The sequence below is a fragment of the Carcharhinus amblyrhynchos genome, chromosome 3 (genome assembly GCF_965287045.1).
Source record: "Carcharhinus amblyrhynchos chromosome 3, sCarAmb.v2.hapA, whole genome shotgun sequence".
Taxonomy (NCBI): domain Eukaryota; kingdom Metazoa; phylum Chordata; class Chondrichthyes; order Carcharhiniformes; family Carcharhinidae; genus Carcharhinus; species Carcharhinus amblyrhynchos.
The window spans coordinates 16,227,082-16,243,328 of NC_137326.1; the positions used below are offsets into that span (position 1 = coordinate 16,227,082).

At 42.9% G+C, this 16,247-nt stretch overlaps 1 protein-coding gene across 1 annotated transcript in view; it reads right to left on the reverse strand.

The window, feature by feature from the left end:
- Positions 1 to 16,247, reverse strand: part of LOC145362459 (uncharacterized) — a 77,580-nt gene that overhangs the window by 20,647 nt on the left and 40,686 nt on the right. The window contains exons 9-13 of the mRNA XM_080218476.1: positions 16,058 to 16,241; positions 13,431 to 13,489; positions 6,976 to 7,095; positions 4,681 to 4,795; positions 919 to 1,044 (exon numbers count right to left, since the gene is read on the reverse strand). Of these exons, the coding sequence (XP_080074602.1) occupies positions 919 to 1,044; positions 4,681 to 4,795; positions 6,976 to 7,095; positions 13,431 to 13,489; positions 16,058 to 16,241 (604 nt within the window). The remainder of the gene's footprint in view (positions 1 to 918; positions 1,045 to 4,680; positions 4,796 to 6,975; positions 7,096 to 13,430; positions 13,490 to 16,057; positions 16,242 to 16,247) is intronic.

Here is a 16,247-nt window from a genome sequence, read left to right on the forward strand (position 1 = left end):
GATCAAGATCCCACTGCAATCCTAGTAACCTTCTTCACTGTTCACTATGCCACCAATCTTGATGTCATCTGCATACTTACTAACCGTGCCTACTAAATTCTTATCCAAATTATTAATATAAATGACAAATAACCAAGCACCGATCCCTGAAGCACACCACTGGTCACAGTTTGAAAAACAACCCTCTAAACCACTCGCTGTCTTCTATCATCAAGCCAATTCTGTATCCATTTGGTTACCTCACCCTGGATCCTCTGTGATTTAACCTTATGCAACAACCTACCATGTGGTAGCTTGTCAAAGGCCTTGCTAAAGTCCATGTAGACAACATTAACTGCACGGCCCTCATCTACTTTCTCAATCATATTTGTGCACAATTTTCTACTCACAAAGCCAGGCTTACTGTCCCTAATCAGTCCTTGTGTCTCGAAGTGCCTGTAGATCCTGTCTCTCAAAATATCTTCTAACAACTTAGCCATTACAGATGTGAGGCTCACCGACCTGTAGTTCCCAAGCTTTTCCCTACAACCTTTCTTAAATAAAGGCACAACATTCGCCACCCTCCAATTTTCAGGCACTCACCTATGACTATCGATGATTCAAATATCTCTGCCAGGGCACTTGCAATTTGCTCCCGAGCCTCCCAGTGTCCTAGGATACACTGCATTACATCCCAGGAATTCATCTATCTTGATGTGCTTTAAGACTTCCTGCATCTCCTTCTCCGTCATATGTACACTCCTCAAGACTTCACTATTTATTTCCCCAAGTTCCCAAACATCCATGCTGATAGGCTCCTTTTTCCCCTCCACTTCACATCACAGTGAACTTAGGAATTTTGTGTCATCATGAACCTAAAGAGGTCCCTTTCTCCACAATATTTTGTAAATGAAAATTGGGAGTCCCATTCTCTACTACCTTCCATAACTGAAGATCTTTGTGTTCTCTCTCTCCAATCATGCCCCTTATGAGCCATGTCACTCTTCTTCTTCAGTTCCACCACCCACTTCAGAATGCTTCGGGCTGCTGTCATTCTGAAATCCTCTGAAGATAATGAAGGGTAATGATTAAGGTGGCTCATTTTCCATGTAGAAGCGATAAAAATGAGAACAATGAATAATAACACTTGCTTCGGTAAAACTCTATAATGCACAATTGGGACTTTTCTATACATTAAAAATATTACCTGAACTTACAATTAATTATAGTAGTCAAGCATTAGGAAATCAATCTACAAATAACTGTTATAGCTCAATGATCAAATGCTCTCCTTTCCATATTCATTTATTATTTTTGATCTTTCAAAAAGGTATAACGCAGTGTAATGTTCCGTGTACCTTTCCCCCAAGTCTTATCTGCCCGGATTTGTCCCTTCTATGTCCAAAAGGAACCCCAACATGCTGCCAAACTACCATCAATACAGCTTGGATTTTTTTTTATTCTTTGATGGATCTGGATGTCACCTGACGAAGGGGCAAACCCCGAAAGCTTGCGAGTTTACTATCAAATAAATCAGTTGGACTTAAACCTGGTATTGTCAGACTTCTTACTGTGTCACTGGCAAAGCCAGCATTTGTTGCCCATCCTTAATTATCCTTGAACTATTGCAGAGGACAGTTAAGAATGTGCGGTTAGGATTGCTGTGGATCTGAAGTCACATGTAGACCGGACCAGGTAAGGATGGCAGATTTCCTTCCCTGAAGGGCATGAGTGAACCAGATGAGTTTTTACTATCGATGATAGCTTCATTATCACCACTAATTAATTTCACTTCTAGATTGTTTTTTTATTAATTGGATTGGATTTTCACCAACTACCACAGTGGAGATTTGAACCTATGACCTTTGATCATTAATAGAAACAAAAACTCAGCATGTCCGGCAGCATCTTTGCAGAGAGAAACAGAGTTTGATTTTGATTCCAATTCTTTGGAACTGGTGCTCTGCAGCACATTGGCCCTCTAGGTTACAAATGCAGTGACAATACTACTCTTTCCACCACCTCCCTAATCTGTGTTTCAGGCATCATATGATTTTTGTGGTTCAAGAACATAGGAATTAGGGACAGAAGGAGGCAAATTCAGCCCTTCAACCTGCTCCACCATTCAATCAGATCATGGCTGATCTCTCACTGGTCTCAAATCCACCTTCCTATATCCCTGTTTCCTTTTTTTTCACTAGAAGTATGTCTATCTCCCTCTTGAAACCATTCAACGATTCAGACTCCACTGCGCTATGGGGCAGTGAGTTCCACAAATTCACCAACCTCTGCAAGTAGCTCCACCTCATTTCTGTTTTAAATCTACCACCTCTCAACCTATAGCTGTGACCTCTAGTTCTAGATTCAAAGATGTGTGTGGGTTTGGGTGGTTGGCCATGGTTAATTGCCCCATAGTGTCAGAGACACTAGAAGGATAAATATATGAGGTTAGGAGGATAGGGCCTGAGTGGATTGTAGTTAGTGCAGACTCGATGGGCTGAATGACCTTCTGCACTGTAGGGATTCTGTGATTGCCCCATAAGAGGAAATATTTGGTCTACATTTACTTTATCAGTTCCTTTTTAAATTTTATATCCCTCGATCAGATTCCCTCTCATCCTTCTAAACTCCAGCCAGTACAAGCCCAAACTGTTTAATCTCTCTTCATACAACAACCCCTTCTCGTCCCCAGAATCAACCTGACATCATGGGATTAATCTTAACTTTTACTCTCCACAGCAGGTAAAAAAATGTTAACAGCGAATGACTGGTGTGTAAGAAATGTATGAGGTTGCTAGGAAACCTAAAGTATTGAGTTGCATGCAAATTTCAGAAATTTGATTAGATACTTGAATGTGGCATGATTTTTAAATTGGTTCTGATTGGCTAATAGTAGGGTTCTGCTTTCTCAATCATACAAAATCCATTTTATAATAATGTGGGGAGCAGGCTCCAAAGCGGGGGAAATTTGTGCTGAGATGCAAAATGGATTATCCTAGAATATTTACTGGGTACTAAATTTGTTTGTCATATTCTGAGTGTTGTTCTGTTATGCAACACTGCATAGCAATTGTCGACATTTTATTTTTAAAAACTAATACATTTTAATTATGTGAAATGGTTCTATTGTCAATGCGTTGGAGGCAGTAATTTAGTTGTTTCAGTTAATGACAAATAATTAATTAGATACATGGTATTTTTTGTGTATAACATTACTGAACTGCTCAACTAGATTAGTGCCTCACAGTTCACTGACCAGAGATCCAGTATTTTCTATAAACATTAGAATGAGAGGGCGTTGAGCTGTTAATCAATCATTGGTCGTGTCTGCACAATCCATCATGGCTGTCTAAAGAGCCATAGGGCCCTATTTTACCATTTGGATTTTAAGTGCTGGGAGGACTTGAAACTGGAAGTGTTTCATATCCAAATTTTAGACCCGTTCTCAGACGCCCCCATACGCAATCCACCTGAAAAAAATCAGAGATTCCCAATCATGCTGCACAAGCCTGTGGATGGGACTTAACGCGCCTGAAACCCTGCAACTCTGATCGGCGCCTCCAACTGCGCTTGCGCAGAAAGAGAAAGATAGAATGCTCCTCCCCTGCCACATCGCTACCAGGCCGGACAATGCCTCCCCCGGTCCCACAGACATTGCCCCAACCCCACAACATTACTGACCTACCCTAATGCTCTGCCACCCACCTCCCAGATCGATTGCAGCCTCCACCTCCCCTTTCTCCCCCACTGATCTCAGGCAGAGTGGCAGTGGACCCCCCCCCGTTCCCTCCCCATTGATCTCAGACAGAATGGCAGCAGACCCCCTTCCTCCCCCACGATCACAGGCAGAGTGGCAGTGGACCCCCTTTCACCCCCACTTTTCACAGACAAAGTGGCAGCGGAACTCCTTTTACCCCCATTGATCTCAGCTAGAGTGGCAGCAGATCCACCTTTCCCCCCCCCACCAATCTCAAACAGAATGCCGTCGGACGCTTGGCACTTACTCATCACTAACGGAGCACCTGAATCTGACTTATATGGAGCATGTCTGTTTGCATCAATTCCGGATGGGCGAATGTGGTGGGAGAGGGGGAAGTGCCAGTAAAGTTATGCGTGAAGCCCATTGAGTCAACTTAAATGCATGCAAATGTATTGTGCTACTCACCTCATGCTTGATTTTACCATGTTTTCGTGCCGAAAACGGGTGCAACGTGATGGGAAAATTGGGCCATAGAATTTCACAGCACATCAAGAGGTCCTTCGGCCCATCAGTCAGGATGATGACTCGAAAGATTGGCTCTATTCTCTTACCACTTATGCTGTCAGACCTGCTGAGATTTTCCAGCAATTCCTGCTTTTGAAAGCTTGCTAGAGCATTTTAGAGTAAAAGGTTTAGCTGTGGGCCTGAAGTCATGGCAGATTTCCCTTCCTAAAGTGAACCAGTTAAGTTTTTATAATAATGGTCACCATTACTGACACTAGCTTTTGATCCCAGGTTTATGAATTGAATTCAGATTTCACCAGCTGCCATGGTGGGATTTGAATCCGTGACTGCAGAGTATCAGCCTGGCTTCTGAGTTGTCAGTCCCAAGACATTACTTCTAAGCCACCAAGTCCCACTTTGTCTTCTTAAAAAGCCCATATGTCAATATAATGCTTTTGGAATTGTTCAGGTGGAAGACAGTTGATTAGATAACGTACCAATGAATGATTGCTTTTCTTCTTCAACTGCTATTCTGTAGCATCGTGGGAAAAAAGTGTCAGGATTTACCCCATTAAACCACTGGAAGTTTCTGAGATTTACACAAAGTCCTGCCTGAAAATAAACAGCAGTATTACTCACTCATATATAATCTGACACACTTAACAATTTATATATAGTCAGGGACAAAGTAGAATCATAGATTCCTGACAGTGCAGAAGGAGGCCATTCAGCCCAGCGAGTCTGTACCAACTCTCTGAAAGAGCATCTTACCCAAGCCCACTTGTTCCCTGTAACCCTACACATTTACCATGGCTAATCCTGCTAACCTACACATCTTTGGACACTAAGGGCCTTATTTTACCATTTTGATTCTACGTGTGGATTTAAAACTAAGAGTGTTTCAGACCTGACTTTTAGACCCATTTTCAGGTGCCCCCATGTGCACTCTGGCTGAAAAAATATCAAAGAGTTTACCCACAGCAGGAGGGGCATGGGTGGCCTATTCACCCAGGAGCCAATTGAGATTCTTAAGTGGCCAATTAATGGCAATAAGGGCTCCTCCAACTGCTACTGAGATTTTCCCATATGCAGGCTGCTGGATGAAAAGGTGAAACCTGCCAGCATTGTGGCTGGCCTTGGAGTTTGGGAGGTTTGTTAGGGTGGGTAGGTGGAGGGCTACCTGTTTGGGCACCGATCAGAGGCACTCCCAAAGTCCCAAAGTACTTAATTCCCACCAACACATTTTCTCTCCCCCAGCCCTGTCAATCTCAGCCCCCGCAGCCCCTCCCTCATCAGTGCCTACTGCCTGGCACCAGTAAGACCCAGGTTTACCTGAAAGTCCAGGCTTCATCAGTGGTCCTCTTCAGGAGTGAATGCTATCCCAGCAGTGGCCACCACTCCCAGTGGCACTGCTGGGACAAGAGAACTTCTAAGTAGCTGAATGGCTGGCAACTCTTGGAGAAGGGATATTCTCTTTGACGGGGGTGGGGTTTCTGCCTCAAGCCAATTAAATGGCAGCATGGTGAGCAGACAGAATGTAGGCGGGCTCCACCCTGACTTTGTATGGGGCAGAATGAGGGGGCATCCTTGTCCAATGAAAAATTCAGCCCCATTTCCTGTACTGGAGATAGTTAGCTGTGTTTTATTTACTTATATAAATTTCATGCCCATAAAACACAACAAACATATACACTAATTGAAACTACATAATTCCAAAATTCCAATGGAGGAAGAACTGGTGACTGGCAGCCATAGAAGCAGAATTTTCATGGCTAAATATTTTTAGCATTCTAAAACCTTACTTTATGGTTAAATATCATTTCGTATCTGACTATACAAATCTTTGATTATTATCCTTTTACAAATATCCTACATTTATGTACACTTATCAGCAAACTTCCACTTTCAACATCCCCATCAAGATTAACATATGAATGTTATGAAGAGTAATTTCCGAAATCCAATTCCTGGGAGACTCCAGTGGCCAGTGTAGCACATTTAAACAATTATTCTGCAGCATGGTCGGTGTAGGCTTGGAGGGCCAAAGGGCCTGTTCCTATGCTGTAATTTTCTTTGTTCTTTGTTCTATTGATATAGCTATCACTGCTTCCTACTAATGCTCTATAAATAATGCAAGTTAAAACTTCATTTTGGACACTAACTTTGTTTCATTTATTCATTCTTTCCGTGAGGCACCTAATCAAATGCTTCTGAAACTCAAAATAAAATTGTGACTAACAAAGTACTTTTGTCAATGTTTGATTGTTTTTAAATTTTTTTTTTGTCGGCCATATTACACAAGGGGTTAAAATGAATTGCTGTTGGTTGGTATGTCAAACTGCAAATAATATACATTACCCTGTGGTAGTAATAGAATGAAAACCAGCTCTTGCTAACAAGCTGCAATACACTTTCACTGTATTCAATCTCAATGAATTGGCATGAACACTAGCTCAGAGAGGTAATTGTTTTGAGCAGATCATGTCTTAGTTGTAAAACAAGCTGCAGTACTTATGGAAACCTACCATTGTGGTGAGGGAGCAAGCCCAGATATAACAGAGATCATGTTTTATTTATACAGTAAATGTGGTATAATGGTGTGGCGGGGGGTTAACTTGGGAGAGAAGAGTCCATTGAACATCCATTGACAAAGAAGTCAGCTATGTAATTGAGATCCTATGTTAATGATTAAGGACCTGGCTATAATACAATTCATACCTATGTTTAAAGAAGCTGATTACCAAACAATGGAGAGACCAGCTTGTGAAGAAGGGACCAGGCTTAGAACCTACCTTAGTCGTGAAAGAGCCAGCCCCAACATAATGGTTAAAAATCTGATCTTTTTGAAGGTTCTGAGCGTCAGTCCCATTTGTCCAAACAAAAAATGCAGGTTCATTCTTCAGAAGTCGGGACTGCAATAGAATACCAAATGAATTTATATATTTATACCACAATACAAACACACATTGATATTAATACATTGCAGCAAGTTTATTGATGCATGGTACTTTCTCTTTTTATATTCACTTTGCTGAATGGAATAAATTTCAGATAAATCTGGCATCCCTATTCAAGGTCACCAACAGCATCAGAATTGTATTCAATCACAAAGATTGACAAAGAAGTTGATAAAGAAGGGTAGGAGAAACTATGAAGCTGGGCTAGCGCTTAATATAAAAAAGGATAGCAAGAGTTTTTATAAATATATAAAAAGGAAGAGGCTGGCTAGGGTGAACGTTGGTCCTTTAGAGGATGAGAAAGGGGACCTAGTGGTAGGGGATGGGGATATGGCTAAGGTATTGAATAACTTTTTTGTTTCTGTCTTCATGGAGGAGGACGTGAATAATTTGCCGGGTGTTAGTGATGGAAAGGTGGTAGGACTGGAGGGTCTTAATGACATTACTGTTACTAGAGAGGCGGTGCTCGACAGACTGGAGGGGCTGATTGTGGACAAGTCCCCAGGACCGGATGGAATGCATCCGAGGGTTCTGAAAGAAATGGCGGAGGTGATAGTGGATGCCTTGGTGGTTATTTTCCAGACGTCGCTGGATTCCGGGGAAGTGCCGGAGGATTGGAAAACGGCTAATGTTACGCCGTTGTTTAAGAAGGGTGCCAGGCAAAAGGCGGGGAATTATAGGCCGGTTAGTTTAACGTCTGTGGTAGGTAAAATGTTAGAATCCGTCATTAAGGAGGAAATTGCGAGGCATCTTGAAGGGAACTGCTTGATAGAGCAGACGCAGCACAGTTTCATTAAAGGGAAGTCGTGTCTGACAAATTTACTGGAGTTCTATGAGGATGTGTCTAGGGCGGTGGATAGAGGAGAGCCGGTGGATGTGGTCTTTCTGGATTTTCAGAAGGCGTTTGACAAAGTACCTCACAAGAGGTTATTGCAGAAGGTCGAGGGACATGGAGTTGGGGGTAGGGTGTTAGCGTGGATAGAGGATTGGTTGTCAAATAGAAGGCAGAGAGTGGGGGTCAACGGGTGCTATTCGGATTGGCGGTTGGTGACTAGTGGAGTGCCCCAGGGGTTGGTGCTGGGGCCTCAGCTTTTTACCATTTATATAGATGATCTGGAGGAGGGAACCGAGTGTAGGGTGTCGAAATTTGCTGATGACACCAAGATTGGGGGAACGGCAAATTGTGCGGAGGGTGTGGAGAGTCTGCAGAAGGATCTAGATAGGCTGGGCGAATGGGCCAGGAAATGGCAAATGGAATTTAATGTTGGCAAATGTGAGGTGGTCCACTTTGGTAGGAATAATGGTAGGAAGGACTATTACTTACGTGGCGAAAAACTGCAGCAGGCGACGGTGCAGAGGGACCTCGGGGTCCTTGTGCATGAGTCGCAAAAACCCAGTTTGCAGGTGCAGCAGGTGGTCAGGAAGGCGAATGGGATGCTGGCCTTCATCGCAAGGGGGATTGAATATAAAAGTAGGGAGGTCTTGCTGCAGCTGTATAGGGCATTGGTGAGGCCGCAGCTGGAGTACTGTGTGCAGTTTTGGGCGCCGCACCTGCGCAAAGATATTTTGGCCTTGGAGGGAGTGCAGAGGAGGTTTACTAGGCTGATACCGGAGTTGAGGGGGTTGAGCTATGAGGAGAGGCTGAATAAACTAGGCTTGTACTCGTTAGAGTTTAGAAGAATGAGGGGAGATCTCATTGAGATGTATAAGATGATGAATGGGATGGATAGGATAGAGGTGGAGAGACTCTTCCCGCTCAAAAAAGACAGTAGGACTAGGGGGCACAGCCTCAAGATAAAGGGGGGGCGGTTTAGAACGGAGTTGAGGAGGAACTTCTTCACTCAAAGGGTGGTGAATCTCTGGAATTCTCTGCCCGTTGAAGTGGCGGAGGCTGCCTCGCTAAATATTTTTAAGACGCGGGTTGATGGGTTTTTGATAAGAGAGGGGATTAAGGGTTATGGGGAGAGGGCGGGAAAGTGGAACTGAGCCACGACAGATCAGCCATGATCTTATTGAATGGCGGGGCAGGCTCGAGGGGCTAGATGGCCTACTCCTGCTCCTATTTCTTATGTTCTTATGTTCAATCGTGGCCCCGGCCCACTCTACCATTACTCTCAAGCCAAGCAATTAATCCTGTTCCAATGAATAGTGCAGATGGGCATGCTAGGAGCAGCTCCAGGCATACATAATAATGAAATGTCAACCTATGATATAGAATTACTTGCATGCCAAACAGCGTAAGCAGTATGTAACAGACAGAACCAAACAACCTTACATTCAAATGATCAGATCTAAGCTTTGCAGAAATGCTACATCCAATCATGAATGGTGGTGGACAATCAAATAACTAATTGGGCGGGGACGCTTCACAAATATTCCCTCCTCAATGATGGAGGAACCTAGCACACCAGTGCAAAAGGCAAGACTGAAACATTACTGAAAATCTTCAGCCCAGAAGTACCGAGTGGATGATCCAGCTGGTCCTCCTCCTGAGGTTCGCAGCATCACAGATGTCAGTCTTCAACCAATTCAATTCATTTCACATGATATCAAGAAACAGCTGAAGGCACTGGATACTGCTAAGGCTATGGTCCCTGACAATATTTCAGAACTAGTATTTTATTGTGCTCCAGAACTAGCCACTTGGCTGTACCTTTAGCCAATACAACTACAACACTGGCATCTACCCAACAATGTGGAAAATTGCCAAAGTATGTCCTGTTCACAGTAAAAAGTAGGACAAATCCAACCCAGCCAGTTATCACCCATCAGTCTATTCTTGATCATAGGCACAATTATGGAGGGCTCTACCAAGGCCATTTAGCCTTGGTCCAAACTTTGATAAAACAGCTGAACCAAAGAGAAGAAATGAGAATGACCACCTTGACATCAAGATAGCAATTGAGTGTTGCAGCTCTAGCGAAACTGAAGTCAGCAGGAATCAGGGGAAAGCGCTCCACTTGTTGGTGACATATGTGGTACAACAGAAGATGGTTGTGGTTGTTGAAGGTCAATCATCTCAGTCTGGGTAAATAGCTTCAGGAGTTCCTCAGGGTACTGTCCTGGGCCCAACTATCTTCAGCTGCTCAACCAGTGACCTTCCCTTTATCATAAGGTCAGAACCGGGGATGTTTGCTGATGATTACACAATATTCAGCATTATTTGTGACTCCTCAGGATCTGAAGCAATCCGTATTCAGATACGGCAAGATCAGGACAACATTCAGACTGGGCCAACAAGTGACAAATAACATTCATGCTCCATAAGAAATAGCCATCTCCATCAAGTCAAAATCTAACCATTTCCCCCAATAATATTCAATGGTATCGCCACCGCTGAATCCCCCCAGGGTTACCATTGATAGAAAAACTGAACTGGACCAGCCATATAAATACTGTGGCTGCAAGAGCAGGTCAGGGGCTGGGAATTCCGCAGTGACTAACACACCTCCTGACTCCTCAAAGGCTCTCCATTATCTGGAAGGCACAGTCAGGATTGAGATGGAATACTCTCCACTTGTCTGGATGAGTGCAGTTCCAACAACAGTCAAGACCTTCAACACCATCCAGGATAAAACACTCCACTTGATTGGCACCCCATCCATCACCTTCAACATTCACGCCCTCTACCGCATCCCAGAGTAGCAGCAGTGTGTACCATCTACAAGAATCACTGCAGTAACTCATCACGGCTCCTTTGACAGCACCTTCCAAACCCACAACATCTACCACCTAGAAGACCAAGGCAACCAATGGAAGTGAACATGACCACATTCAAACCACACATCAATATGATTTTGAACTATATTGCTGTTCTTTCAGTGTCACTGGATCGAAGTCCGGGAACTCTCATCCTAACAGCACTGTGGATATACTTGCACCACATAGACTACTGCAATTCAGGAAGGAGGCTCACCAACACCTTCTCAAGGTCAATTAGGGTTGGGCAATAAAGGTTGGCCTAATCAGTAACGCCCATACTCCATGAAAGAGTACATTTTTAGAAGTGCTTAAATCAATGTCAGATGATCCAACTGGTTTTAGTTTTTGACTTTTCTGTAGCAGTTTAGTCAAATGGAATGGCCTGCAAAGTCATTTCACAGAATGCATATAGTTCAGACCATGAAATGATGGCCAATTTCCCCCGCCGAAGGACAGCATAGTGGCACAGTGGTTAGCACTGCTGCCTCACAGTGTCAGAGATCTGTGTTCAATTCCCCAGCTTGGGTCACAGACTGTGTGGAGTCTGCACATTCTCCCTGTGTCTGTGTGGGTTTCCCCCCACAATCCAAAGATACGTGGTTTAGATACATTGGCCATGCCAAATTCTCCCTCGGTGTACCCAAACATGCGCCTGAATGTGGCGACTAGGTGATTTTCACAGTAACTTCATTGCAGTGTTAATGTAAACCTACTTGTGACTAATAAGTAAACTTTGATTAATGAACTAGATGTGTTTTTATGATAATCTGTTAGTTTCGTGATCATTATTCACACTAGCTTTCTATTTCAGGTTTATTAATTTATTGAATTTAAATTCCCCCTACCATGGTTGGATTTGAACTCATACCTCCAGAACAATATTCCAGGCCTCTGGATTGTTAGGACAGTTACATATCGACTATGCCACTGTTTCCATTATAAATCATCACATGTCAGTAATATCTTCATTTCTGCCATTCACTGTTACTTTCTGCTTAATAGCAGAATCATAGATTTGTGCAAGCCATTTGGCTCATCAAATCTGCAACCAGCATTTTTCTCCACAGGTCACCTTGCTAATCCCTATACATTATACTCTTCCTAGTTCTTGAAAGTAACTATCTAATTTCTTTTGCAAAAAATCATAGATTTTTCTTTAATAACTGCTTGTGGCAGAGGTTTCTATATTCTAACCGCACTCTGTACGAGAAATTTGTTTTGACCTTGCAGTATCGTTTTTGTGATTATCTCAATATTGTGTCTTTTTCTTCTTGACAATCAAAGGCACTGTGGTTAGCACTGCTGCCTCACAGCACCAGCGACCTGGGTTTGATTACTGGCTTGGGTCACGACTGTCTGTGTAGAGTTTGCACATTCTTTCCGTGCCTGCATGGGTTTCCTCTGGGTTCTCTGGTTTCCTCCCACAGTCTGAAAGATGTGCTGGTTAGATGGATTGGCCATGCTAAACCTCCCTCAGTGTACCCAAACAGACGCCGGAATGTAGCGACTAGAAGATTTTCACAGTAACTTGTGAAAACAGTGTTAATGTAAGCCTAATTGTGACTAATAAATAAACTTTAATATATCACTGTTTACTTTATCATAATCTTCAATAATCTGGAATGTTATTCTTCTATTGGAAAAAAAATACAAAAGTCTGAGGTCACGTACCAACTGACTCAAGAGCAGCTTCTTCCCTGCTGTCAACAGATTTTTGAATGGATCTACCTCGCACTAAATTGATCTTTCTCTACACCCTAACTATGACTGCAACATTACATTCTACACTCTCTCCGTTCCTTCTCTATGAACGGTATGCTTTGTCTGTATCGTGCGCAAGAAACTATACTTTTCACTGTATGTTAATACATGTGACAATAATAAATCAAACCAGATCAATTCCTGTGAAAAAAATCGGAACTTCTTGAGCCTTTTTTATAACTGTAACCTCTAAATTTAGTGATAAAATCCTGTCTACTATTGGTATTATAACCATGGTAACATCTACTATACCTTTTCTATGCTTTTGTAGGAAATGTAATGTATTTGTCCCCTTTATTTAATTACTCTATGTTACTGGATTTTTCCCAGGAGAGCAGGATAACCTGAGGAACTGGCTATCTAACCGGTTAATATGCAGCTGCTCTGACAGTATTTATCCCATTTATCTCCAGATGCAGCATCTGGATACCCCAAGTTCCACATACGACCTTACTCCAATGTTATTGAGATGGTTAGCTATGCTGTCGCAAAGGCTTCAACCTCCCAACCCCAATAAAAACCAAAATAAATTGCTAAACTGCTGGACATATCCCATTAGTCGAGCTTCCAGTTTGCCTATTTAGTATCTCCAAGATGGATAGCTCCACATATATAGTATGATGCTGGTTGCCAATTCCAACCAATGTCACGCAGAGCACATCTTTTGTGTTTATCCACATCTCCCTGTTGCCATTAAATCTGCACTAAGTGGCTCACATCCTGAAATTGACCATTACACTGTAAATCCTTAAAATCAACATTACGTCCATTGTTTTCGAACCTGAGGATGATAGTGTTAGTAAGGTTAATATTTATACAATACTAACCGTGATATTATAGATGTTATCTGGGTCATCAGAGTTGTCTTTCTCATCGCCCTGTTTATCTGTGATGTAAAATAAAACAATTATAGCTAAATGTCAATCTCATTTAAGTCGTACTTACATCAGCCTAGGATATGGAACATTTCAAAGGCTGATGGCTTTGCAGTCTAAGCTTAAACACTTCACAGACAAAGTACTGAATTCTACAGCCTCTGGATGTAAAATTGGGCACTTTGCCACAGTTGACGTTCTTGGCATCTACCACCCAATGCTGCTGCAATTTAATCAGCAATAGGGTAGGTGGGGGAGACATCAGGAGGCCACCCACCCATGGGCCAACTGAGAAACTTAAATGGTCAATTAGGCCTCTTCCTGTTGTTGCTGGGATTTAACTCATGATGAGCGAGATCTATACCAGGTATGTTTTCAACTCTCAGGCAGGTGGCGGGTTAAGGTGGGAGGAACTTCCTTTTCAGGTTCCCTATGCCCAAAAGATGCCCCCTTGTCCAAGATCTTTCCAATCCCCGTGTTTTCCCTCCCCATCCACTCTGGCTTCCTTCCTCCCTTTTGGTCCCTCTCTCGGGGCCTGCCAGCCTGGCCTGGCAATACCTACATCCCACTCCTGAATTACCTTTGCATTTGACTCCATTAACAATCATCATTCAGGACTGTCTCCTAGTGGCTCTACTTGGTCCAGAGGGCTGCTGGCCACTTGATTGACTGGATGCGCCTGGAGGTGGCCTTAATCCTCCCCTGATGAGGCAGAAGGCCTGTCTCAAGCCAATTAATGGTAATTAAACAGCCATGGGGCAAGCTTGCCAAGTGAGTCTGTGCTTTCCCCTAACTCTTACGCCGAGGTCAGGCCCCAACTTCCCCACTCCTGTAAAATCCAGCACAGGCAGTTATCTTTCAAAGAATTTGAAGACTGTTCATGTGAAACTCATTTCATACCAGGCAAAGTAGTATGATTTTTCTCAAAGTAATGAACTTTTATTAGCAAAATAAAAGGTTGCAGGCTCCACTAATGGTTTGGTGAGTTTGTCCATACTGTCCAGGAAAAATTCCAGGTTTGATCCCTGGTTTGGATTGGGTTAATTGATCTCAGTTAGGGTTGCCTAGCTCAGTATGCTTGAGTTGGAAAGAGCAAGACTAGTCAAGTTTCCTGCTCCTGATCACAACTATGGCCAGAAATGAGTGCAGTAGATTTTTTTTAAAAATTCACTCACTGAATTGCTGGCATCATAACATAGGCCACCATTTATTGCCCAACCCTAATTATTCTTGGGAAGGTGGTGGCGAGCTGCCTTCTTGAACCACTGCAGTCCATGTAGAGGCACTTGCAGTTCTGGTGCAGAGGTAGTTCCAAGGTTTTGATCATGTGACAGTGAAGGAACGGCAATATATTTCCAAGTCAGGATGGGAATGACTTAGAGGGGAACTTCCAGGTGGTGTGGTTTTCCCATCTTTCTATTAACCGTGTTGTTCTGGATGGTAATAGGGGTTGTGGGTTTGGAAGGTGCTGCCTAAGAAGCCTTGGTGAGTTCCTGCAGTGCATCTTGTAGATGCTGCTATTGTGTGTTTGTGGTGGAAGGAGTGAATGATTGTGGAAGGAGTGCCAATTAAATGGGCTGCTTTGTCCTGGATAGTGTCAAGCTTCTTGAATGTTGTTGGAGATGCATTTATCCAGACAAATGGAGAGTATTCCACTATAATCCTCACTTGTGCCTTATGGACAGGGTTTGGGTGGGATTAGGAGGTGAGTTACTCACTGCAAGATTCCTAGTCTTTGATCTGTTCTGGTAGCCACAGCATTTATATGGCTAGTCCAGTTCAGTTTCTGGTCAATGGTAACCTTCAAGATGTCGATAATGGGCAATTCAGCAATAGTATTGTTATTGCATGTCAAGCGCCGATGGTGAGATCCTCTCTTGTTGGAGATGGTCATTGCCTTGCACTTATGTGGTGTGAATGTTACTTGCCACCTGTCAGCCTAAGCCTGGATATTATCCAGGTATTGCTACATTTGGACATAGACTGGCACCTGTGATGCCAGGGACCTCTGAGGACAAGATCTGCTTTGATGTTTCCCACAAATGAATCATTTGCTAAAACTCATTGCCAAGATTCACAAACAGATGAACTTTACTTTATGAGGCGCTGGGGGCACATACACAGAGCCATAGCCCAGAAAAGCATGAGCACCTTTAAGAACTAAAGAGGAGAGTGTGTGCATGTGTGTTAAATGAATTAATTCTACAGGGAATTGTATGTATGGTGTGCTTCATTGCATTGTGTGTGCAGTACATACAACACCATGTGTGTGCTTTGTTGTGTGTACAAGATTATCTGTGAAACAGCACAAGATAATTCAGCTTTATTTAATTGTGATTGGGTGTGGAAAGGCTACGTGATCAGTGCATTGTTTGTACAAGATAGTGTATTCGATGTTCCATTAAATGTGATGGCCTTTCAAGCTTCTTGTGGTCAATGTTTTATGTGCATGATACTGTATGAAAACGCATAGTGAAAGTAGTATAAAATTAGAGGAACCACATTGAAAGTTATATCTGTGTGAAATGCTGCACTCCACCAGGACAATTTCCATCAGCTTTATATAAAATCCTGCTTACCATCACAGTCACAACCATCAGAATCACCAACACCATCATCTGGGTCATTTTCCTCAATGATTATCCTTTCCTTTTTCTGAGGACTCTTTGGGGGTCTAGGCATCTTCTTCTCCAACCACCCTCTGTTGCGTAAACTTTGTCGGATCACTGGATATGGACCGTAGATGGTAAATATCTTTTTTAGCTAAGC